This window comes from Oreochromis niloticus, linkage group LG14, assembly GCF_001858045.2.
Source record: "Oreochromis niloticus isolate F11D_XX linkage group LG14, O_niloticus_UMD_NMBU, whole genome shotgun sequence".
NCBI classification, from domain to species: domain Eukaryota; kingdom Metazoa; phylum Chordata; class Actinopteri; order Cichliformes; family Cichlidae; genus Oreochromis; species Oreochromis niloticus.
Window position 1 is genome coordinate 5442583 of NC_031979.2, and position 25932 is coordinate 5468514.

The window sequence follows — 25932 nt, forward strand, 5'->3', positions numbered from 1 at the left end:
TCCCGAAAGGAAGGACACGCCACTCGTACACGTCTGGGCTGCGCTCCCTCTCCCCATCTCGCCATAAGAAGCGTAGAAGTGGCTGGTCCTCAGGCAGAAGACGCACCTGATGGAACATGCCGCGAATATCTCCACTGATAGCTACAGCATACTCTCTAAATCTCAACAGCACACCAAGCAGTGTTGACCCAAGAACCGGGCCAGGAAGCAGGTTCTTGTTAAGAGAAGCTTGCTTGTAGTTAAAGGAGCAGTTGAAGACGATTCTGGGCTTGTTGTTGTGGTACACAATGTGGTGTGGGATAAACCATGATTCTGGAGAGCTGCTCACCTCATTCTTGCTGATCTTTACTACATAACCAGCTTTCTCCAACTTGTGAATTTCCTCATTGTAGACAGCAGCTTGATCTGGACTGTTACACAAACGTCGCTCTGTCGCTCTGAGGAGTGCCATCACTGCTGTGGGAGGTGCCCGAAGAACAGGTGCATTCTGTCTTCGCAACAGTGGAGTAGCATAGTGAGCCACCCCATCGACGGTGACCCGGACAGTCCCTTGCTCCAGTCGTTGTATGGCTGCTTTATCTTCGCCTGATCGCATCACCTCCCTGTTGGTGTGGAAGAGTAGGGTGTCCAGCTGCCAGAGTCTCTGGACATGTTGATGCAGCTCATCTGAGGAGGAGAGAGTGGACAAATGCAGACAGCTTCTCTTGTCTGTTGGTTGCTGCAAAAAGCTTGCTGGTCCCTGAATCGCCCACCCGAGCATTGTGCACACAGCCACTTGGCCACCAACTGGACCGGTACGCACAGGCTGGGTAGGTATTATCAGGTGAGGGTTATCAGAACCGATAAGTAGCAGGGGCTGTACTTTGTCAAAGGATTGCAGGGATAAGCCTCTCAAGTGTTTGTATCGTTGTGTCAGGAGGTCAGCGGCACGTGATTGCTCTGCCAGAGTTACTTCGGCTCCTGTAAAAGCCTGGTGAATGTCGTATTTCACTCTCCGGTTTGTCATACCTGACACCTGAAAGGATACAGTGGCTCCCTTCAGCTGTACAATTTCTTGTCGAATCGTCCTGAGGGACAGAATCTCTTCTGTTCCAACAAGGCCAAGGTGATGGACGGCAGCAGGTAGTATGATTGTTCTTTCAGAGCCATCATCCAGGACAGCATATGTGTCTCCCCATTTTGCAATCGCACTGGGACAACCTTTAGCATTACTCGCCCTGAGTGGCTGACTTGGTCCAAGAAAACCATGTTGGAGGACGTATTTATGGTCAGGATGCTCTCTGCAGTAGCAACATCATGTAGTATGAGCAGATGTTGTTCTCCACATGTTGCACAGGGCTTCTTCAGAGTGCAGTTTTCTGGGGAATGTCCTCTCCCACATTTCCAACATCGTTTTTTCTCTTTTATCCAGGTAGCTCTGGCAGTACAGGTGAGCGTGGCAAAGTCAGCACAGGCATTGAGGTAGTGCTCCTGGTTATTACAATAAGGACAGAAGGGCTTGAAACGATCTCTCTTCTTCAGGTGTGGTACAGTGGCAGGGCTCGGAGAAGGATTAGCGGGCTTCGATCCCTGCTGACTCCCAAGCAGAATAGTAGCAGGTTTGACCCTCTGTTGTCTCACTGCTTTCCGGTCCTTGTACTCAGTATGTGCTGGTATAGCTGGGAAGGGGCTAGTGATTTGGCGAGACACTTGCAACGTCTGGGCCTTCCTTTCCAGCCACTCAGCTAGATCAGGGAGAGTGTATGTACGATCACTGCCACTTTGGATAATTCCTCGGTTAAAGCAATGTTCAGCAAATGCATCTCAATAGTTAGTGGGGAGTTTGGTGAGTAGGTTGTCCATATGAGACCCACACTTCAACTCTGACGATGAGGGGCCCTCCATTGTACTCAGCATTCCCACTAGAGTTCCAACTGCTGTAGCAAAGTCCTCAAACGCTTGATAATCTCCAGCCCTGACTGGTGGGGCATTCAGAATGGCCTTCAGTTCCCCCTGCACTAGCTGCCTTGGCTGTCCGTATCTCTGTGTGAGCGCTTGCATGGCACTTGTGTATGGGGTCTGACTGTTGACATACCTCTTTGCCACTTGAAGTGCAGATGGGAATGCGAGATGGTCAAGCAGGATCTGATACTTATAGTCTTCACTTAAATGCTTGTGCGGACTAAGTAAGCTGTCCAGACCCTTTTTAAGCATAAGAAAATCACTCTCTTTCCCTGAGCTGAATACAGTCAGTTTGGGTTTAGGAATGCCAAATGATGACGCAATCGCCATCTCCATCATACTGGGCTGATGTGAGCTGTCTACTGGGTGAGGTGTTGGATAATAGTGCTGACCACGGGGTGGTCTAGGATAATGCACAGGTGGATATGGCAGTGGAGCAGCCTGCCAAGCCCTGGGAAGTGCATCATACTGCTGCTCTGGCGGGACATGCTCAGGCTGTAACGGTGTGGTAGAGGGCACTGGCTGAGGCACATGTGGTTCTGGCTGCGGTGTGATAGGGGACACTGGCTGAGGCATCATTAGAGAAGCAGGAGGTACAGGCTGCGTTGGCAATGGCGGCGAGCAGGCTGGAGGAGCTGTGGATGTGGGGGCCGGTACAAGCATGGCTTCTGAAGCAGGTCGTGGGTCTGATGCAGCAGTGTCAACCTGCACTTGAGGAGCAGGGGCTTGTGTTGGAGCGTGCAGAACCTGGTGCTGAATGTTAGGTGCAGCTTTTGGACTGGGAGGCCAAACAGGCTAACCCAGTTCTAAATGGGGAAGGCTACTGTAATGATGCTGAAATGCTGCATAGTGGTATGAAGGGTAAGGCAGATGTGCACTCTGTGGATACGAAGGCAATCTGACCCTGTCCATTTCCACTTCAAGTTCTTTCATCTGCTGGCTTATCGTTTGCCAACGTGCTTCCAGCCGCTGCCATCTTTCCTCTTGACTTGCCGTACCATAATGACCAGCTGCAGGGTAGTTAGGGGAACTCCCAGGGCTGAGTGGTGCTGCGTAAGTTGGTCTCGGTGGTGATGCTGGTCTTACTGTGGTACTATAAAGACGGTGAGCTGGGTAGGTGAGTTCGAGGTCCTCCAGATGTCCGGGAATGCGTCGCACTCTGCTGGGACGGGGACTCAGTGCAGGCTGGTCGTCGTTAAACTCTCTGGGTGTAGCCATAGCGCAGCTAGTATACATCCGGCTCGAAGGACCACTTGTAGAATATATATATATATATATACTGGAAGTGCTGGGTATACAAGTCTGGCCTAAGTCTTCAGTCAGAAAGACTGGAGCAGTCCAGGAGTTTAGTTCACTGTCTTCAATGAAGCTTCACAGAAGAACTGGTTACAGCAGGGCTTGCCATGATGTCAATGGAAAATTGTACTTAGTAGTCAGTATAATCTTTTAATGGTATAAGTTTCCATATATGCTTAGAGGTGTATAATCGATTGTGTAGTGATAGGATGTGTGATCTGTAGAAGGCTGCAAGGACTTTTATGTGCATTCCAGAGTGTTCTGGCTTTCACACCCACATTTTGGGAGCATTGGAGAGGTCGTACCTTGTCTTATTGTTTTATGATAGGATAAACGTATCTATGTGTGTTTTAGGCTAAGTGCCTTTTGTTTAGATGAACTGTTGGACTTCCAGACCAGCAGGTTTAGGGAAGTCATTTATGGGGTCACACTCTGACCCCCCACACACATACACACCCACACATACACACACACACACACACACACACACACACACTCACCCAATGATGTATAAATAAAGACCAGGGCAGTGGCACGGTGCAAGTCTCAGAGCCCTCACTTCTGTGCGGGTGCTGTGACTGCCCTTGCTTGCAAGTAACTAACTGCAGTGTGTGTTTCTCCTCTCTGACTCTCAGCTGAAGAAGGGTTATTTAGAATAAATCTCTTGACATTTGTTTTGGTCCTCCGAGCCGGAGCAGAAACATCAGAACTGTTATCTGTGACTCTGCTCTAGGATCTGGCGGACTGAGTCCTGACGCCGTGGGAAGCCAGCACCGAAATCTGTGCACAGCCCTCTTAAGAATTCGGATCCGGACCGGTGTTTATAGTCTGGTCCGCGGCGGTGGGATTCAGTCTGACAATCCGAACCACCAGTGAGATGTCTGAGGGTGAGAAACACTATTTTGATATATAAAACGGCCGCAAAGGTTTAAAGAAACTGTTGAAAGATTTTATTATGTTTATGTTTAGAAGTACTTTTCATTTAAGGTCTTCTAGATGTGTTTGCTCTTTTTTATTAGAGAAGTTACGTTGTGCAAGCTCAGCAGGAAATCTGCACGCTGTGCAAGCTCAGCAGGACGCAATCACGCAGCACAGTTGTATCTTATCTCTTCCTGTATGTTTCTGAGACGCAATCACGCAGCACAGTGGTATCTTATCTCTTCCTGTATGTTTCTGAGACGCAATCATGCTTGAGTATAAATAAAGGCTGACAACTGCTCCAGGGGTGTGAGTCTCCTTCGAGCTCTCACCCGTGTGCACGTTAATTTGTAAAACCTGTCTGAGTGTCATTTATTCCAACCTGAGTTGAATTACAGGAAAACTCCTAACAGAAACGTGATAAATTAGGTTTAAGTTCGCCAAAAAGAACTAAATTTAGACTGGTTTTAGAGGTAGCCAAAATTACTTCGTGACAAATTAAAATAGGTTTAGGCAAATTAAAACACAAATTAAAATACGTTTAGGCAAATTAAAACACGTTGAAACAAAGAAATTAAAATAGGTTTAAGTTCGCCAAAAGTAACTGTGTTTAGACTGGTTTTAGAAGTGGCCGTGAAATACTTCGTGACAAATTAGCGTGCAAATGTCTATCTGTGTGTATGTACATGTGTGTTTGGGAGTCAGTATAATGACATATGAGATGAAGTAAAATAGGTAAATATTTAAACTAATGACGTGCATAGCGGCACTTGACCTGTTTGAAAGACTGTCATCCTAATATGAGCCATTGTTGAGAAATAGAGCACACCTATGAAAACAACTAATATGCTGAACCCTGTATGAAACAGCTGAAAACTACATGATGGAGAAGCTGAATTGAATATGAAAGTGCAAGTCTTTGCCACCGTGGGCAAAGCACGCAACCACTGTGTGAGGTTGCGTTGGGTCTCTTCTGAGCTGATGAGCAAGCCACACATTATCAGATCGAGAGCTGGCTGAGAACTCATCAAAGAGAGGGAAACAAAACTATGATAATTATGATAACTGGAGTGTGCAGCGTTTCCATGAGTTCTTTCAGATGCGCAGCAGTTTTCCTGTATCTTGACTCATGTGTGCACAGTAAAAAATGGAGTGTCAATATTTCAGAGTAAACCTATTTTAACCTAGATAGAGTATTTACAACTCTATGAGGAGTAAACCAGCTCTAACATGAGAGTTAAAAGTCAGTGTAAAGTTTGTTAGACACTCAGTGAAGACTTAACTCCACACAGTGTTGATTAGTACCAGTCCGCAGGCGTGTGCGGTCTCAGAGCTCTGATGCGCATGGAATTTTCTCCGGAGAGTTGCCGCAGTCAGGTAAGTGAAGTTAACATTCCCATACTGGTAACATTAAAAGGTATTTTTAAACTAAATAGCTCTTTATAGTTCCACTGATGTCGAGTGAGGACATGTTAGCAGCATTTACCCATAGGTTTAATGATATTGTCCAGTAGCTACATGCTAGCAGTTGCTAAAAGTTAAGATGTTCGTTATCTTCTCACTGAGTTAATATGAACCTAAAACATTTTAACTATGTATTTCTTCTGAATGCTGTCTAAATAATATCATTGTCACATGTCTAATGGTACAGTTTGAACAACTATATTACCTTTTATTAGTAAGCTAATAATCGCTAATTAGCTTATATAAGCGAACTACTTTCAGAAAAAGTAGGTAACATTACCATAAAGTTAACTTTACTGGTTTATATTATTTTAAGCAAATGCCAAAGGCATACACTAATTTAGTTTTGCTCATTATTTAGTAAGAAATATGTATTTTGTATAAATTAACTGATAGCAATGTTAATGATATGTTAAGTAATATTAGGTAATGTTTCTATTTTATAGAAAGGTTTAAGAGTATGCAAAAACCAAATCTCTGAGAGATGCAACCAGAAGAAACATACTTGAGGCTGAGATGACAGAAACACATGGGTAAGAATCAAAAATGTAGGATATAAAGAAACATTTTTAACATTGTATTATTTTTAATTGTGATGTTCAATGCCATTTATTGAATTTATACATTAAGACATCTCCCCCTAAAAGCGTAAGAGTGATGTATGTGCAGGGGATTGTTGCTCTGTCTCCATATCTGGAAGACCCATATTCACAACATGGATATGTAAGTAAAGGGGACTTTTCAACATTAAATACATAATTGCCCTCAGAAATGTTGATAACATAGTCCTTCTGCATTTATTTAATTACATAGGAACATTACTACGATCCAGAGAGCGGTTCAGGATACCTTGAATGGTCTTCAACCGCCATGCAAAGAAAAGCTGCGGAGGAAAGAAGCGTCTCAGTTTGCAAATCTCCCAAAAGTAAGTTCACTTATCATTTAAATGATACTGATGTAATTTGTAGGCAGGATTCAATCAAATTGTTTTTTCTTAAGTTGGTGGGCCAGGCCATGGTCGATCCAGACCACTCACCACTCAGACAGTGTTATCAGATGAGGATGTAAGAGCAGCTATTGCTCTTTTGAGACACTCTGCTGATGAAGACATCTATGAAAAGATGAAAGCTACCTTCATTTATTGGCATTCAATGGTCAACGATGAAAAGAATGCAGCAGATGTCTTCATAGGCCTGATGTGGTTTCTGGACACACCAGGACTGGTAAGACATCTTCATTTGTTGAATCACTGAAATATTCCATGGAGCTTGTAGTGTCAATGATTACACCTCGCTATGTTCTGTATTTTTGCATTACAGATAGAACAAGATTTCCAACTCCTGTTTTGTGAGGTCACTGCCAGCAAATCCTTGGAGAGGTGGCCCATCAATCTCAAAGCAAAGGTTGTAAAGGAAAGTCATGGACTTGTCTCCACCTCAGAGCTCTTGGAGTTAATGTGCAATGCTGAGTCAGGTACTGAAGTTGAGAATGGTATGATTGTGACTCATTTTATTTGCCATTGTTGGTCATATAGGTAATTCTGTCAATTGAATGTATTTTTGAAATAATTCTTTGTTTATTCGTCTGTAGGCTGGGACAGTGACGTCTACTATCTTGCTGCTGCTACATCTGCTACCACCATTTGCACAAGGGTGAAAGAGACCAGGAAAGATGTCTGCATCTCAAGCTGTCGATAACCTCATCAAATTCCCAAAGGTATGTTGTTTAAAATATATGTTCCATCACCTCTATTTTCATGGACAGTGAGGTGAGCTAATCTACTGTCAGAGGATAGTCACTTAATACTATTGTTTAATGTGTTGTTGTAGGCTGGAACCAGTGTACAGCAGCATCTAGACAACAGCAGTCAGCCCTACCTTCTTGCTCAGGGATCCACAAGAAGCAGCATTCACACCTTCATTGTGATTGACAAGCATGCACTTCCACGTAAAGCGACAGGTTCAGTAGGAGCCCTTGATGAAGTTTTTAGGGCCCATTATGTCTTTAGTACATCATACAGTTCATTGCTGACCAACTTTTTTCACTTTTCTGCAAACAACTGTGACATTGGGGAAACGCAATATTGCTTTCTCTAGTGAGCATCATAGAACTGTATGCTAATGTGAATTGTAAGGGCTTGTTACGTTAATTAAATGACACTGAAATGAGAAACATAATAAATGCTGTTACTTTAACCTGTATGTTTGTTGTCATTTCCATAATATAGGATAGATCACAGTTATTTAGAAATATAGCATCATAAGATGAATATGAAAAAATAACACTACAGAGAAATAAAAATTATATATTATTACACATCAGAGTGTTATTATTAAACTAAATTTGGAGTAAAAATAGCTCTATAAAGTGTAATCAAATTACTCTGAACAGTGTGAATAACCCTCAGTGTTAAATATTTTTACACATTTTGTTGTTAATTTTGACACTAAATTGAGTACAATTAACACTGAAAACTTAACACTGGTCATAGAGTAAATTTAACTCTAATTTTGAGTGGGACCAAATGTTATCTGAAGCAGAGTTAAAATCAACTCTCTAAGTGTAAAATTGACACTTGGTTTTTTACTGTGTAGGAGGTTTCCTCTATTGGTCTCAGACAGCAACAGAAACATCAGCCTCCCTGTCAGTGGAAATCAGTTCTTATGTGCTGTTGGCCAAACTCAGTGCCTCCACAATTGCTGATGGGCTGGGTTATGCCTCTGGCATCATTAGATGGCTGACTGGCCAGCAGAACTACTATGGAGGCTTCTCCTCCACTCAGGTCCTACACCACCCAAACAGCTTAAACTTCATCTTTGACGTCATATACAGTGCGATAAATAAAAACTAATTTGACATTATCTGAGAGAAGCTGAATACTGAAGTTTTACTTTTTTGTTGCTGTCCTGTAAAATGCAAAATATAAATGTCCAAAAGATAGGTATGAGATAGGTAAAAATGTCTTGTTTAACAAAAATTGGTTTTACATAACAATATAGAGTTCTACATATCAGAGCTCCAGATTGCACCAGTGTTTGCATTTTTGTATAAATGAATGGTATATAGAATATCAGTGATTTTGTTTGTCCATATTGTAGGACACAGTGGTGGCTCTTCAGGCTCTGGCTCTCTACTCCACTCTGATGTTCAGACCTGAGGGTTCAAGCACAGTGACAGTTCAGTCTGACAGTCGTCAGCTGACATTTGATGTAAATCAGGGCAACAAACTGCTTTACCAGGAGGAGACGATGCAGGACATGTCAGGAAAATACAGCCTGGAGGTGAAGGGCACTGCATGTGCTTCGGTGCAGGTCAGTGACAGTATCATGAGAACGTCCTAGTTTTTCCTTTTTCAAATAAAGAAGCATAATGAAAAAACTTTAGAGCACAACTCAATATTTCACTAAGGTCAGATGACATATATAATCTCTCCAGGAAGGTCTAGCTAAGGCCTATGTATCCTCCCATTTCGATATGCCTGGAAAATCTCCAGAGGGTAATGTCATAAAGGCATCCTGCTAACATGCCTGAACCAGCTTAGCTGGCATATTTTTAAGTCAAGGACCAGAACTATTTCCAGATCCCTCCTCGGGTCCAAGCCTTCATCTCGATAACTTAGAGTAAGCCCAGACGCTCTATGGAGGAAACTAATTTTGTATCTGAAAAGTCAGTTTTTCTGTCTCTGCTGAGAGCTTTTCAACTTTGGAAGGAAGATTGACTCAGCTCTCTTTTCAACACATCAGTCTGGTACATCACCCACATTACGTATTTGTCCGTCCTTCTCACACTCCACCTGAGCAAGGTCCTGATTCAGTTGGGCCAGTAATCAGTCCCCTAAAATGTGATGCCACTATATTTGGAATATAAATGAGAAACATAAAAATATAAACAGATTTATATTCTTCTTATTATTTTTATTTTTACAATTATTATAAATTGCAAACCTCTTTTGGTTACCTATTTCCCAGATTTCTGTTCACTGCAACATCCCGAATCCCACTGATGTCACTACTCTCAACGTGGAGGTCAAATCAAAGGTTCATGCAACAAGTGAATCCAGACGCAAGCTCACTCTGACAATAAAATCCCTGTAAGTATTTAACAGATTAAATATGTGCTAGAGGAATTTAATTTACCACTGTGGCATAACTGTTGGAAATGTGGCTTTCCAGATCAAAATGCATCTATGGATACACATCAATGCATTCACTTTTTAATTGTTCAAACACAGGTACATTGGAAAGGCGAATTCTACAAACATGGTAATCCTGGATATCAAAATGCTCTCTGGATTTGTCCCACATGCAGAGTCTTTAAACATGGTGGGTTATTGCAGTTGTTAACTGAATAGAAATGTTCCTACTATGTGACAGTTTGTGATGAGATAAAGGTGATGATAAAAATAATAGTAAGAATGTCATCTCCTCACAGCTCAAAGGTGCCCCATTGGTGGATCGTCCTGAACAAACAGAAGATCATGTTCTGCTGTATTTACAGGAGGTGAGAGGCATTCACAGTGGGGATACCAGATGATGATATCTGTATTTGTTACAGAGTGTGTCTCCTGTTTTTTAAATTCTGTTCAGTTACCAAAGGATATACCCATGAACTACAGCTTGATGATCATAGAAGAACCTCCAGTGGACAACCTGAAGCCAGCGATGATCAAAATCTATGACTACTACCAGCCAAGTACAACTCTCACTCCTTTCAGTGCAACAGCACACTGATACACTTTGCTCCTTAGTGGAGCTGTACAACAAATTAAACAGTTAACAGAATTTGAAGTATCAAATTTAATTGTGTTGGACACACAGCAAGTCACACTTTTTTCCACTTTGTTTTCTGTCAGGTGACCAGGCTGAGACTGAATACATTTAACCATCAGCTGCAGGTAACAAACTGTTATAGCAAGAACACCACATTTCACACAAAATTGGGTTACATTTGTTTTTAAAATATTTGTTTAATCTTAACACAATTATTCACAAAAAGCTAACAACTGTATAAAGTATTTTGACAACAGAGTTAATTCAGTACTTTTTGGCCTGAATGAAAATGAAATGATTATTTTAACACAGTTGCATCGTTAGTTTTTATTCTTTTTTTGCAGCTTAAAGATGTGCAGTCAGTCGTGAGGTCATCACTCAAGTTATACAACTTGCATTTTTAATAAAGATGCTTTTTAAAAACACATGTGCCTCCACATGTTTTGTGTTTCCATCTACAAATAGGTCCTCTGTATAAAAGTTTCATCCATCTCAACCTGACTCTAGGATCTAGCATATAGGCTCTCTCTATATATCATAATGCTATCTGGAAATACACCTCTTACTTTACACCCCACTACTGTCTTGCTGTCCTCATACAGTCATGCACCAACCTCACTTTCTTTGCCACTCCTGACTTCCTCATGCAGTACTACAGTTTCTCTCTTGGCATCCTATCATGAGCTTCCTCTAGATTTACAAAAACAGTGCAACTCCTGGCCTTCTCCATACTTCTTCATCAGCATTGGACATTGGACAACTTATGTGATATGAATGAATCCCATGCAAAGAAAATGAACATTTTTAAATAGACAATATATAATACCACTCAGGAGGTAGAGCAGGTCATCTGCTAATTGGTAGGTCGGTGGTTTGATCCTTGGCTGCACCAGTCTGCATGTACTGGTGTGCACGGACAAGTGCTGCTGCCAGCTGCTTCTCCCTTTGTGTAGCCTATTTTGACATAGCTCTAAGTCTAGTGTTGAATGCTAGATATAGAAGATTGTGGCTAAACTGGACCTTCTGTGGCTGATTACCAAGTCTACATAAAGTACCCTTTGAAGGTCTACTAAAAGATGTGAATGGAGCATTACAGACAAACTGAAACCAACCAGCTGATCTACACCACAACAGCAGTGATCACTGAGATGCTTGGCTACATGATGAACAACCACAAGAAACAGTACCCTCCATGGAGAAGGAGGCTAAAATCAAGGCAGCATGGAGGGTATTTAGCCAACTGTCAGAGCTGCAGAAAGGAGTGTCTAAGAAGTACAGAAGTACAAACCCAAGGCCTTGGAAACTGCAAGCAAGGAATCACAACCTTGGCCAGTCACTTGGAGATGTATACCAGAGAGATAGAAGGCAGGAGAATAAACCAGCTGTACTCCACTGAACCATCTGAGGTGTACTCTCAATGACAGGGGGAACCATATGACAATGGCCCACCAAGACAACATTTGGGGAAGCATTGGAAGAGCATATAGAAGAATGATGCAACCCCTAATGTTTCAGTTGCTAGTGGAGCTAAGACAGCACCCTCCCTGAACAGGATCCAGTAACTGTCACAGTTCAGTTAAGATCCACATGACCCCAAGTGCCTTCATCAGGAATATCCTCTCAGTTCTGACTACTTTGCAGATTCAGAACAAGGGACACAAGCGGATATCTTTAATTGGAGAGACAAGATGGTGGGCTAAGCATGATGCCCTGAAATGTCATCATGTGACAAATTACTATATTTCCTTTTTCATGTACTATTCAGCTTTACCATTGCTTTAAGGACCTGAACAAATATGTGCATATATTTAACTAGACTATCTGCACTGTTTTGACCGATTATAGTGGGGTGCCCAGAAATGCCAGGACTATTTTTTCCCAGTCCAGCCCTGTTTCTGTGTACACAGATAAATAGAAATCCAAAGTTATCTGAGCTGTAGCTCACTTTAATGATATTAATATTGGTAATCTCCTGCCTGAGGTGTTCTGTGAGAAATGTCAAATCAAATGCCCTGCTAAGAGAACAAAACATCCAAGTGCCTTCAAGATGGATGGATAAAGAAGACATTGTGTACTCTCAGACCTCTCCTGGACTAATACAGCTCTGCATAGCAGGAATTAACTTTGGTGATGATAAAGGTGCAAACAGTTTTCAGAAGAATTTAGTTGCAGAAAGTCTAATCTCACTCGGTTAAAGGAACTCTATTTTAAAAGAAATTGAGGCTGAAGAGGTTCAGGTAACAAGGAGATGAAATTCAAAAACTTACCAACAAAAGAGTCCTTCAGGTTTAAATTGGTTTAACTTGGATACAACCACCTGAGCATTCTGTGAAGATGATATTGAAAGTCTGGATCTTCTGCTTTATCCACACTGAATTACTGCAGGCTTTATGAAATCATAGGGGGAGCTAGTTATAGTCCACCAGGATTCAATAAAGCAATCAAGTATATTTGTTTGGCCTTTGTTATTACAACTCTGTAGTTGTCAGGGAATACTGTATCCACAAATGTAAATATTTTAAAACCAAACAGTGAAAAACTGATTGCTTAATGAATTTAAATTCTTGAGTAAATTGCTAAAACTTGCAAGTGATAGAAAAGCCCTTACTTTAGAATAGAATAGAATAGAATAGAATAGAATAATCCTTTAATTGTCCCACAAGGGGAAATTTGGTTGTAACAGCAGCAAGAAAAACACATATACAAACAAACAGGACACAGGACACAGAAGAGAAACACACAACTTTTTACATATTTACATCATGGACAATAGTTACCAAAAACAGAGTACTGTGCAGTTATTAACATTAAATAAAATTAAATACAGAAGTTGCTTTACCTGACCATTTTAAATTCATTTGAGACAAGTTCCCTCTTTCTGATAGTTTATAACTTTTTTTTTTTAGCTTCTTAAACACACATTTTTTACACATGACTTTTATTTGATGAATACTCTAAGTTTATACTAAGTTTCTTGTCTGTTTCTTGTGCTATTGTTCATGAATAAAGTTTAAAAAAAAAAAAAACTCCTGTGCTGTGGCTGTGGATGCGCTCTGGTGCGCTCACAGCAACACCTCAGGTCAAAGGCAGTACTACGAGTTTGATGGCGTAAAAAAATGGAAGCATAGCGTACGGTTGACTCGTTGAGACGTTTGGAGAAACCTCTGTGGAAATACAACTGTGGGCATGATTGTGGATATTTTGTGAGTAACTTGTCACACAGTAGTGCGCACAGGACACAGCCAGATTACTAATAAACCAAACAATAACTAGGGGGTCCCTTTAACAATCTAACGTTGAAACTAGTGCAATTTAACGGCGATTATTATTATCATTTCATATTTTCCCTCTTACTTTGTGTGATGCTTGTCACGTGATCGGAGCGTCTGCAAAGCCAGTTTTTTTTCCTTGAAAATGAAAGTGAAAGTATCCGGAGAAACTTCGAGTGGCAACCGAGCTAAAGGGGATTTTCGCGGGGTCACCAATGAAGAATAATGGATTTAATCTTAAAGATCCTTATTTACTTGTATCTAAGTGCAGGTGAGTTATTGTGCAAGGCTTTGTTACCGCGTTTTTAGAGCTAGTGTGGACGCTACACTCGACTGCATGAATAAAATCATACGCTTAATGACGGCTTCACTGTTTGATTTTGTGCATATGTCTGTGTGATTTAGGTGTGTGGAGTATCCAGAACCAGTGGCTGCCCTGTCAGTTCACTGACGAACATGTGTTTACTAATAATGAGGGACACACTGAGACTCGACTCATCCACAGAGAGGCTATGCTGCAATTTGGTCAGAAAGGAGATGCTCCTGTTAACCAAAACGCCATCACTTTCTTAATCACTGGTGAGTTACTGCAGGCTGCATGAGGAGAAGGCTGAAAGACATTTGATTTGACTGCATGTGTCCTGTTCTAGGATCAAAGTTGGACCTGAGGCGGTATGTGGAGGGGGTGGAGGAAGAGCAGCTGGAGTGTGAGCTACGCAGATACAGCACAGAAGGCATTTATGTCCGCTGGCCTGTCATGGGCGCCCAAGAGTACAACCACTGGTTCCTCTGCACCCTCAGACACAGCAGGGGCCTCTTTACAGTCGCCGGTTTCCTCAGGCACCCCTCTGACCAGCCTCCTCCAGGAGAGCAGGACTACCGCAAATGGCCCCCCATACCTGACAGAGAGGTTCTCACCACCACAGGTAAACTCAACATATGAGGATTTCAGAATCAGAAAAATATATCTATCATATGAGATACTTATTGTTGATGATGCATGTGTAGTTATGGGATATGATGGGACACTTGTTTTGAGAAATTTGTGCAGACAGTCACCAGATCTGTTTCCACAGTCGCCATGGCCATCAAAACAAAGACTCCTTCAGTGAAAGCAGGCCTGATGTCCCAGCAAAAGCTCCACTGCCAGTTTGATGTTGACCACAAGGGCGGCAACATCACTGTGGAGTGGCACTGGCAGCACCGGGGAGAGAGGAATAAACTCTTCAGCTACACCAGCCGCACCGGGCACACCCAGGGGAGCGGCGTTGGGGTGAAGGCTCTGGCAACTGGCGATGCCACCTACACCCTCCCCCTGTCTAAGATGAGCAGTGAAGGGACCTACATTTGTTCAGTGTCAGTGAATCCACTGTTTGGCAGTGTGGACATAAATCTGCACATCGAAGGTGAGGAAATCAGATGACACAAAGTACTAATACTAATTCTGCCTGTTACATTAGTTAAACTGAAAAATGGATTATAAAGGGGCCTGATTCTGGTGTGTTTTTTTGTTTTTCTGTCATACTGATACTGTTCCATATTAAACATGGTCAGATTTTCAGATTATGATAATAACAAGTATCCATATCCAGACTTTAAACAGTTTTTCTACTCTTAGATCTGTATGAAGTCAGTGAGAGTGGATATCCCTAATGTGGTTGTAAGGAGAGAAGTCTAATCCATCCACTGTTTTAATTTTTTGTTCATAAGGTCCAACCAATCAGAAGAAAGTTGGTGTAAAGTTGGTGGTGTAAAGCGGGAGGAGTTAGCGCTGAAGAGCAATTTCAAGACCCAGTAGAAGTTAAATCAAGATTATTTTGAACTGTGCATCATGTAAAGCTGCTCTACTGTAGAGCAAGAATGAAACAAATGGGGCTGGAAATTAGTTTAATGGGTTCCCTTTAGTTAGTGATAATGGCCATTTGAATGGACAGTGGACCCTGAGAACTTTTAATGAGCTTCAGCTGAGATTTCATCTATTTTCATTCCATGCTCTTCACAGCTGACACACCTGCTCCTTTCAGTGCTTCATGCTCAGGCAGCATTTTACCTGCCCTTCTAGGTCCCAACTTCATCCAAACATTGCCTAGCGTTGCTTGACATAAGGTCCAGGGGCCAGAATCAGCTAGGCAAAGACTCTAATCAGCCCACTGTAAATGTGAAGAAGAGCACGAGTTTTTAAAATACAGTTAAACTGTATTTTTATAAAGTTTAGAGTTGTCCTGCTGATAGAGAGTTCTCTATCAGCAGGACAACTCCCCCACAGCCATTCATGCTACAGCAATAAAGTAGCAAATAAACAATTAAATGACAGAAAAGTTTCTGTATTTTTACTTTCTGTTCTAGAAATGTCCGCTTTTAAAAAAACAAAACAAAAAAAAACAATGCTTCCAAAGTAAAATAAATAATAAAAATAGGAAATTTAACTTTCTGCCTTATAATTATAGGACACTACAGGTTAGGAGCTACCAGAGTTTTCTGTAATGTTACACATTTTTTTCTTATAATTTAAGCCAAAAGAGTTGCGCTAACAGATTAATGTAGTTTACTACAGCAGCATGTCTCACGGCAGTATGTCTCATGTAGAACAACAGAGATGTATTGTTGAAATTACAGTTACACTGAGACTTCTCAGGGGTTAGTTAAACTCATTCACTCACAATGATAGAAATGGTAATTTAACTGGTCCAGCTCGCTTAAGATCAAAGTGGGCTGTATGTGGCTCACGATGTAATTGTGTATTACTGTCAACTTTTATGACTATTCAGAGATTTCAAATGTCTCCATGTCAAATGATCATCAGGGAACACAAACACATTTCCTTATGACAGCCCTATGACAGCTGGGATAGCCTCCAGCACCCCTCGTGACCCTGAAAAGGATAAGTGGAAGCGAGTGGATGGAAACAAAACTTAGGGTTGCAGCAGACCCAGGGGTGGCTGTAATGTTAGAGTACTGCTGTGAGGACTATCAGTCACAGTAGCAGTGGGGGTTACTGTTGAGTGCGTGACTGAATAAAGGGAAGTGAGGGAAACTCCACTTGTTTTATACACTGTGGCTCGGTCAAAGTTCCCCTAGTTTATCCTGCATTTCTCCTTCACAGAGACCACACCTCTTGTCTACTACTACATATAATCACTGAGTTATTCTTCTCTAACGCCAACTGAGTTACACACTGTTCTCATTCATTTGTTATATTGTTAGCTTGAAATTAAAGCAGTGGCTTCCTGTGAGGGCAGCTGATTTGAGACAGCAATTGGGACAGGATTTTAAAAACCATGCTTGAATTGGATGTCACAGAAGTTCAGCACAGAAAAGTTTACATGTGAAGTCTATTTCAGCAAAATCAGATTTCTCTAAAAAGTGTGAATGTTGCACTGGATTAAATTTTCCAGATTGAGAATTTTTATTTCTGAAGTTTGAAAGATTCACTGAAACACAGTGTGAAATATAAACATTCATTTGATTCATTTCAATTTGATACATTTTATTCATATATAAAAAAAAAAAAAACACCCAGCTCGCCCCTGTGGGCGGTCAATCCTTCAAGCTCGGGTCCTCTACCAGAGGCCTGGGAGCTTGAGAGTCCTGCGCAGTATCTTAGCTGTTCCAAGGACTGCGCTCTTCTGGACAGAGATCTCCGATGTTGTTCCCAGGATCTGCTGGAGCCACTCGCCTAGCTTGGGAGTCACTGCACCTAGTGCTCCGATTACCACTGGGACCACCGTCACCTTCACCCTCCACATCTTCTCGAGCTCTTCTCTGAGCCCTTGGTATTTGGTTAGCCACCACCATTTTGTCCGTCTGTATCTGGAAGTCCCACAGGATCTTAGCTCGGTCATTCTCCACCATCCTTGGGGGCGTCTCCCATTTTGACCACGGGACTTCCAGGTTATACTCGGCACAGATGTTCCTGTACACTATGCTGGCCACTTGGTTATGGCATTCCATGTATGCCTTGCCTGCTAGCATCTTGCACCCTGCTGTTATGTGCTGGATTGTCTCTGGGGCATCTTTACACAGCCTGCACCTGGGGTCTTGCCTGGTGTGATAGACCCCAGCCTCTATGGATCTTGTACTCAGAGCTTGTTCTTGTGCTGCCATGATTAGTGCCTCTGTGCTGTCTTTCAGTCCAGCTTTGTCCAGCCACTGGTAGGATTTCTGGATATCAGCCACCTCCTCTATCTGCCGGTGGTACATACCGTGCAGGGGCCTGTCCTTCCATGATGGTTCCTCGCCTTCCTCCTCTTTCTTGGGTTTCTGCTGCCTGAGGTATTCACTGAGCACGCTGTCAGTTGGGGCCATCTTCGTGATGTATTCGTGGATGTTTCTTGTCTCATCCTGGACTGTGGTGCTGACACTCACCAGTCCCCGGCCCCCTTCCTTCCGCTTAGCGTGCAGCCTCAGGGTGCTGGAGTTGGGGTGTGTCAGGGGAAAATTCCCAAATAGAAAGCTGCCAAAGTAAAACAGAGACACAGTGAGACAATATAAAAAATCATATGTACATGGGTGAACTCTCGGGAGAGTCACACAGTACTCTTCTTTATTGCAGGTTATATAGGCACGTAGGTTACACAGCAGACGGAGGCAGTCTCCGCCTGTTCTCAGAATATATTGCTTAACTGACAAATGCATATCTTACTAAACATTCTGTCCGTACTATACTAAACGTCTGCTTAAGTGGCATTTTCCGTTGCTTTTTGCACAGGAACTTGTCTTCACAGGCATTTGATAAGCATAGGCAAGGTTTCATGTTTTATCAGGGTGAGTCGTCATTCAGAGTTTACACAGTTACAAGCAAAGCATATTTGAATAATAAACAAAATCTTTTCACAGGGTGAAACCCTCCATGCATGGTCAGGAGCTTTCTTGTCTTTATGTCAGTGGCTTCTATCTCCTCCTTTGGCCAGCCTATTACCCCAGCAGGGTACCTGATCACGGGCAGGGCGTAGGTGTTGATGGCCCGGATCTTGTTCTTACCGTTTAGCTGACTCCTCAGGACTTGCCTGACCCTCTGCAGGTACTTGGTGGTTGCAGCTTTCCTAGCGGCCTCTTCATGGTTCCCATTCGCGGGATCTCCAGGTACTTGTAACTGTCCTCTATGTCTGCAATGTTGCCTTCTGGTAGTTCAATCCCCTCAGTTCTGACTACCTTCCCTCTCTTTGTTACCATCCGACTACACTTCTCCAGTCCGAATGACATTCCAATGTCATTGCTGTATAGCCTGGTAGCGTGGATCAGTGAATTGATGTCTCGTTCACTCTTGGCATACAGCTTGATGTCATCCATGTACAGGAGGTGGCTGATAACCGCTCCGTTTCGTAGTCGGTATCCGTAGCCAGTCTTGTTAATGATCTCACTGAGGGGGTTCAGGCCTATGCAGAACAGCGGTGGGGACAGAGCATCTCCTTGGTAGATCCCGCACTTGATGGTGACTTGTGCTATGGGCTTGGAGTTGGCCTCTAGTGTTGTACGCCACATCCCCATTGAGTTCTTGATGAAGGCTCTTAGGGTCCTGTTGATCTTGTACAATTCTAGGCATTCCAGTATCCAGCTGTGGGGCATTGAGTCATAGGCCTTCTTGTAATCAATCCAGGCAGTGCACAAGTTGGTCAGTCTGGTCTTGCAGTCTCAGCTGACTGTTCTGTCTACCAGTAGCTGGTGTTTTGCGCCTCTGGTATTCTTGCCAATCCCTTTCTGTGCCCTGCTCATGTATTGACCCATGTGCCTGTTCATCTTAGCCGATATGATGCCTGACAGGAGCTTCCATGTAGTACTGAGGCAGGTTATTGGTCGGTAGTTGGATGGGACCGGTCCCTTCTTGGGATCCTTGGGGATCAGGACCGTCCGACCTTCGGTTAGCCATTCCGGGTGTCTCTCGTTAACTAGCAGCTGGTTCATTTGTGCTGCCAGACGCTCGTGGAGTGCAGTCAGCTTCTTCAGCCAGTAGGCGTGAACCATGTCGGGCCCTGGTGCTGTCCAACTCTTCATACTGGAGACCCTTTCTTGGATGTCTGCCACTGTGATGGTTACTGGACCCTGTTCAGGGAGGTCGCTATGGTCTGCCCTCAGATCCGCTAGCCACTGAGCATTGCCGTTATGGGTTGCGTCCTTCTCTTCCAGTATTGCTCCATCTCCAGCCTTGGTGGTGCTGTTCTCTTATTGTTCCCTTGCCACTGAGAGTACACCTTTGCTGGTTCTGTGGAGAACAGCTGGTTTATTCTCCTGCCTTCTATCTCTCTGGTGTACCTCCTCAAGCGGCTGGCCAAGGCTGTGAGTCTTTGCTTGGCAGTTTCCAAGGCCTCAGATATGGACAGCTTGCTTTATTTCTTATGCACCTTCTTTGTCGCGCTTTTCTGCAACTCCGTTAGTTGGCTAACCTCCCTTCGTGCTACTTTGATCTTGCCCTCTAGCCTCCTTCTCCATGGAGGGTACTGCCCCTTGTGGCTGTTCAACTTGTAGCCAAGCATCTCACTGATCACTGCTGCCGTAGTGTAGATCAGCTTGTTAGTGTCGGTAATTGTGGTTGTAGGTATCATCCGTAGTGCTGCATTAACATCATCTAGCAGACCTTCTGAGGGTACTTCACGTAATCTTGGTAACCGGCTACGGGGGATCCAGGTTTCAAGCTTGGCCATGATCCTATCTTTCAGGTCAGTTCCTCTCGCACTCAACGACCCTTCTCCTATCGCACTTGGGGCTATGTACCCAATCTCAGGTGGGGGTGATGATATCTCCCCCCTGACCTGGCGTCCTGACTCCTCCTTGCCGTAGCATTTATGTTGTACCTTGTCAATCTCTAGCTGTGAGAGCAGTCCCTTCTTTCGAATGTTGGAACACTGAGCTACTAGTTGTTTCGCCGTCATTGTGGATGTTGGGTATCGAAGAATCCATAGGTCCCTCATCCTATTCATGTAACCCCTTCCGCCAGGGTTACTTGCATAGTAGCATTCCAACAACGCCCTGTTTTCGTCTCTTGCCCACCGATGCCTTCTTGTTCCAGTAGCCCACTTGTCGTCAGGGTGCCCTGGTTCCTCAACACCTGACGCGGACCTTGTTGATCCGGGCGACGTCCGAGCCGGCATGCCTTCATATTTATCTGTCTCGTTCATGTCTGCGGTAGGCTTGCTTAGCATAGGGGGTCTAGCCTTAGGACCCTTACTGGATACAGACGCCCCAGGCGGGAATCGAACTTGCGATCCTCTGCTCCAAAGGCGTGTAGTCCAACCACTACTATATAACAAAAAACAACACCCAGCACGCCCCTGCGGGCAGTTTATCCTTCAAGCTCGGGTCCTCTACCACAGGCCTGGGAGCTTGAGGGTCCTGCGCAGTATCTTAGCTGTTCCCAGGACTGCGCTCTTCTGGACAGAGATGTCCCATGTTGTTCCCGGGATCTGCTGGAGCCACTCGCCTAGCTTGGGAGTCACCGCACCTAGTGCTCCGATTACCACGGGGACCACCGTTACCTTCACCCTCCACATCCTCTCGAGCTCTTCTCCGAGCCCTTGGTATTTCTCCAGCTTCTCGTGTTCCTTCTTCCTGATATTGCTGTCATTTGGAACCGCTACATCGATCACTACGGCCGTCTTCTTCTGTTTGTCTACCACCACTATGTCCGGTTGGTTAGCCACCACCATTTTGTCCGTCTGTATCTGGAAGTCCCACAGGATCTTAGCTCGGTCATTCTCCACCACCCTTGGGGGAATCTCCCATTTTGACCTTGGGACTTCCAGGTTATACTCGGCACAGATGTTCCTGTACACTATGCCGGCCACTTGGTTATGGCGTTCCATGTATGCCTTGCCTGCTAGCATCTTGCACCCTGCTGTTATGTGCTGGATTGTCTCTGGGGCATCTTTACACAGCCTGCACCTGGGGTCTTGCCTGGTGTGATAGACCCCAGCCTCTATGGATCTTGTACTCAGAGCTTGTTCTTGTGCTGCCATGATTAGTGCCTCTGTGCTGTCTTTCAGTCCAGCTTTGTCCAGCCACTGGTAGGATTTCTGGATATCAGCCACCTCCTCTATCTGCCGGTGGTACATACCGTGCAGGGGCCTGTCCTTCCATGATGGTTCCTCGTCTCCCTCCTCTTGGGGTGGAGGCTCGGGATAGGGCCGTGACAACAAACCATCAAACATAGCTGAACATGAGAAATTGTGAATGTGGTATTTTCCCGGTAAGTTTCAGTGCTGTTCCCGTGTGCTTTTTCAAGAAGGAGGCCACAAATTTCATCCATCTGATTAAACTGAATGTAACATAAAAAGGTTTTGGTGACACTGATATAACCCAACCCAGATGTTTTGTAAAGTAGGGCTGTTTTCTTTTTTAAATATATATAAAAATCAAGCCATGAGTCACCATTCCTCATGTTAGAAGGAAGCAAGACATACAATGTTTTATTCAATTCAATTCAATTCAATCTTGTTTATATAGCGCCAAATCACAATAAGAGTCGCCTCAAGGCGCTTTATATTGCACAGTAGATCCTGTACAGTACAGAAAAACCCAACAATCATATGACCCCCTATGAGCAAGCACTTTGGCGACAGTGGGAAGGAAAAACTCCCTTTTAACAGGAAGAAACCTCTAGCAGAACCAGGCTCAGCGAGGGGCGGCCATCTGCTGCGACCGGTTGGGGTGAGAGAAGGAAGACGGGATAGAAGACATGCTGTGGAAGAGAGACATAGATTAATAACAATTATCCATCCATCCATCCATCCATCCATCCCTCCATGATGGTTAATGAAATTCACATGTGATTTTTTTCAATGTTTCCATCATTTATCAGTTATTTTACATTTTCCATCCTTCCTAAGAGCCTCCTCGTGTCTCCCTCAATGTGGGACCCACCTTCTCACTGCTGGACGGCCAGGAGCAGAAAGTTGTCTGTGAGGCAAACAGCTACTACCCCCTGGACGTGGAGATAGTTTGGTATGAGCAGGACCTGGCAGCGTCAGGCCAGAGGGTCGGTGCTCCTCTGCCCAAGGTGCTGGATAACATCCTGCTGTCCAGCCACAAACATAACCAGGACAGGACCTACTCACTGTCAGCTTTCTTCTACCTCAAGGCTTCGCTCAGGCAGTCTGGCAAACAGTTTACTTGCAGTGTCTCTCATCACTCCCTGAAAGTGCCCATCAAAAAGAGCTTCATTCTGAATGTGGAAGGTGAGAGATGTCTCAGTGTAATACTGTAAACTACCAGTAGGGAGCAGCAGAGGCTCATGTGTGTTATCTGTTTCAGAGCCAGGGAGCTGGATGTTTAACATTGCTCTTGGCTTGTTTGCGATTGTACTGTTGGTCATCCTGTTTGTAATGCTGCGCTACCTGCACTCAGGTGAGTGATACAAACAGGCCGCAAACACACCAGCGTCTCCTGGAGACAAATACAGCTTACATGTGTTAGCTGTTTGTAGAGTTACATGAGGTGTTGATGTCCTAAAGAGTAATTCTAATTTATTTTCTCCACAGCAAGGAAAAGGGCAGTGGAGGTAAGGTGATATTATTTAAAAAATGCATTTGATGCATATTTATGATATTTGATGATATTTAATTACCTTTGTTTTCAATGACGTGTGTGTTTTTGTGCCTGTCACGAGCAGAAGAAGCCATACTGAGCAGCGCTGATGGCCTGAGCAGAGCATCGCAGCCACCAGTGAGAACAGTCCCCCCGCCATCTTTTTTTATTTAGAAATACTGAAATGCTTGACTTTAGTTTTTAGGTGTATTTGGGTTTCTGTGAAACTGATTGTTTTTGTGTTGCACTGATTTAGGTTTAATTTCATGGACTCTGAAAGTCTGATTGTTTTGAAGTAAAATGTGGTTTCTTTGGCCAAGAGTAAACCATGTCCATACAATCCAAGTCCGCCCTAATAGATATGCCTGCTGTGCCAGCTAGGCTTTATCCTTCTTCCACTATGTTCAGTCATAAATCTTACGCCTAGTGAAGTGCAGCCCTTAGGTCGAAATCCTGGTCGTGTCTCAACAGCTTGTAACACTAAAGGCAACACTGCATGTGTTTGCAACATGCAGACCTTCACACAGTAAGGATGGAAGCAAACTGCTGGACATACTGTATACAGCAATGAGCCACTGAGGTTATAATTAGGAGGTATTTATTTGATTAGGCCAAATCTGATTGCTTTTTACTGGAAAAAAATCAGCATGATTGCAATTGGAGTTGGGCAAGCAGCTGGTCACCACCACTTTCCACTACAACACAACTATTCAATGCTGTATACTGACATGAGGTCCTCTTATGTTTGATGATTTTTTCCCCAATCAAAATCTTTCTTTGCCTGATCTTTCCACTTTTGATGATATTGCTTTCCGAATAAAGGCTGCCTGAGTCAGAACTATTATTAATTTCCCCTAATCAACCATTTCCTCCTATTTGTTATTAACTGGGTTCGCTTGGCTATCAGTGTGTTCTTGTGTTTATTAGAATCCTGAGAAAGTCCTGTTCATTTTCCTGTTTTCTTCTTATTATAATGTTAATCTAAATGCCTTTTCTTTTACCCCAGGAGCAACAAATTAGCAGGACAGCACTGCTGCTAGGCAATGGCTATAGTCACATATTTATTCATGTGACTCATCATCACTAAGAGAGACCTTAAGCCTTATTATCAGGCTTAAGGTTGGTTGGTGCAACCAACAGACTGTATGTAAAAGATGGATATAGCCACAGTGATCTCACCCAGTAGTTTCTGGATTCCCCACTTTGAAGGCTAAGCCTTGTGATTTTGGATGATACCAGGCTGTCTTTTAGGAGCAATAAGAGACAATATTTGATGAAGGGGGTGGAATGTAGATATTAGCTAGCTAATTTGGTTAGCAAGCAACATTCAATAAATTAAGTGTCTGCTAAGTGGGGGCTTCAGTTCTGGCGAGTGAAATTCCAGTATTTTTACAAACTTTTTGAACATGCCAAACTACACAGCAGGTTATATTATTTGTCGGACAATTATATTACAAATATAAAATCCCTAACTTAAACCATACTTGTGTCCAAATAGATGAGTTATAGAAAAATATCACATATTACATGACATTAAGAGAAGGAAAGGTCGAAACTATCCATAGAGGAGACTTTCCTATACCAGTCTGTAAACATGCTTTTTAATGTATTGTAACATGGAAATGTATGGGGATTGATTCGCTTTTTTTAGGGAACCTTAATTGGCCATTAGTGAAACTGCAGCTTTTTTCTTATTTTTTTACTCTTGAAGGACTGTTGCTTGGTCTGAACTGCTTTTTAGAGTGGTCTTAACGAAAAACCATTTTATCAGTTAGAATCAGGGGTGGTAAAGAACAGCTGGAGCAACCACTCAATGTTGATAATGCAGCAATCATATTTTAAAGGTGCCTTGTGGTGTTTTTGACCACTATAAGTGCTGCAGAGAAAGGTTTTCTGAACCAGTTTGAACACCTTCATGATCTTCAAGTGTTTTTTTTTTCCCAAACAAAGAATCAAATCCATGCTCCGATAAAGAAATGAAAATGTTTTGTTAGTTATTCATTCATTGTTATTTTATGGAATTACAGAATAGTTTTGATTAAAAACACTGAAGATAACTCGAGTGTTTGTTATTTACAAGAAAAGTGTAAGTTGGCCGTCCGACTGGGGTCTGGAATGTGGGGCCTCCCTGCTGCTGCAGAGTCGGGGTGGTCTGCTTCTCCCCACCGCAGGGAAAAGGGTAACACCACCTGGGTCTGGGTGCATTTTCCCCCTCCAGGGGCAAGGGTACCTAGACACGGTTCTTAGAGTACGCTTGGGGAGTGTGATTGTGTGTACAGTGTCTCTCTATGTCTGTCTCCACGTTGGTTGAGTGTTGAGTAATTGCATATGAGAGCATGAGGGTGGGAATGGATGTTTGTATCTGTGCGTGCCTGTATGTCTGTGTCTATATGTCAGGTTGGGTATCAGACACCACCTCTCTGGGCACATCTCAGGCCCTCCAAGGTATGGAGGCCTATCTCCCCTGACCACTTCCCCTGCCAGTGGCAGACGCCCTCAGACATCGGTGCGTTGGTGGTTCTTTGTGTCCAGGGATGGGCGTCCAGGTACACACCGGCTCACTCCTTGGTGGCTGCTTATCGGGGCCTGGAGCCTGGGGCTCGCTGGGGCCACTTCGGGGATGGGGTGCCCTCGGCCTCTCGGCCTGGGGCTCGGTCACTCTGGCACAGCTGGCTGCCGGTGGAGCTCACGGGCACGTCACTGCAACCCCCCTGGCTTCTGCTCCGCGGCTGCTGAGTGACCCCTCATCTGGGACACTC

At 43.6% G+C, this 25932-nt stretch overlaps 3 protein-coding genes across 5 annotated transcripts; all 3 read left to right on the top strand.

Annotated features, from left to right (window-relative positions):
• Positions 1-4930: 4930 nt before the first annotated feature.
• On the top strand, positions 4931-8200 carry LOC102080121 (uncharacterized). Of its 3 annotated transcripts, XM_019345178.2 has the most exons (8): positions 4931-5532; positions 6066-6152; positions 6267-6342; positions 6433-6544; positions 6619-6842; positions 6939-7092; positions 7210-7335; positions 7449-8200. In XM_019345178.2, the coding sequence occupies exons 2-7, from the start codon at positions 6136-6138 to the stop codon at positions 7314-7316; spliced, it is 690 nt and encodes a 229-aa protein (XP_019200723.1). In that variant the 5' UTR covers positions 4931-5532; positions 6066-6135; the 3' UTR covers positions 7317-7335; positions 7449-8200. The 3 variants fall into 3 exon arrangements, with proteins under 3 accessions (XP_019200723.1, XP_025754042.1, XP_025754041.1); XM_025898257.1 differs by having other exon boundaries at positions 4931-6152; positions 6250-6342; XM_025898256.1 differs by having other exon boundaries at positions 4931-6152.
• On the top strand, positions 8198-10813 carry LOC100710441 (alpha-2-macroglobulin-like protein 1; the record flags this gene model as incomplete). The annotated part of the gene is made up of 8 exons (XM_019367281.2): positions 8198-8401; positions 8718-8930; positions 9588-9709; positions 9851-9941; positions 10051-10119; positions 10206-10311; positions 10472-10513; positions 10733-10813. Coding segments are annotated over 7 exons (834 nt in total), but the record flags the coding sequence as incomplete, so codon positions are not given.
• Positions 10814-13769: 2956 nt separating this feature from the next.
• dhrs13b.2 (dehydrogenase/reductase (SDR family) member 13b.2) lies at positions 13770-24953 on the top strand. Its single transcript, XM_003456323.5, has 8 exons — positions 13770-13928; positions 14063-14236; positions 14308-14583; positions 14734-15063; positions 22477-22824; positions 22901-22993; positions 23128-23147; positions 23259-24953. The coding sequence occupies exons 1-8, from the start codon at positions 13883-13885 to the stop codon at positions 23271-23273; spliced, it is 1302 nt and encodes a 433-aa protein (XP_003456371.1). The 5' UTR covers positions 13770-13882; the 3' UTR covers positions 23274-24953.
• The last annotated feature ends 979 nt before the right edge of the window (positions 24954-25932 follow it).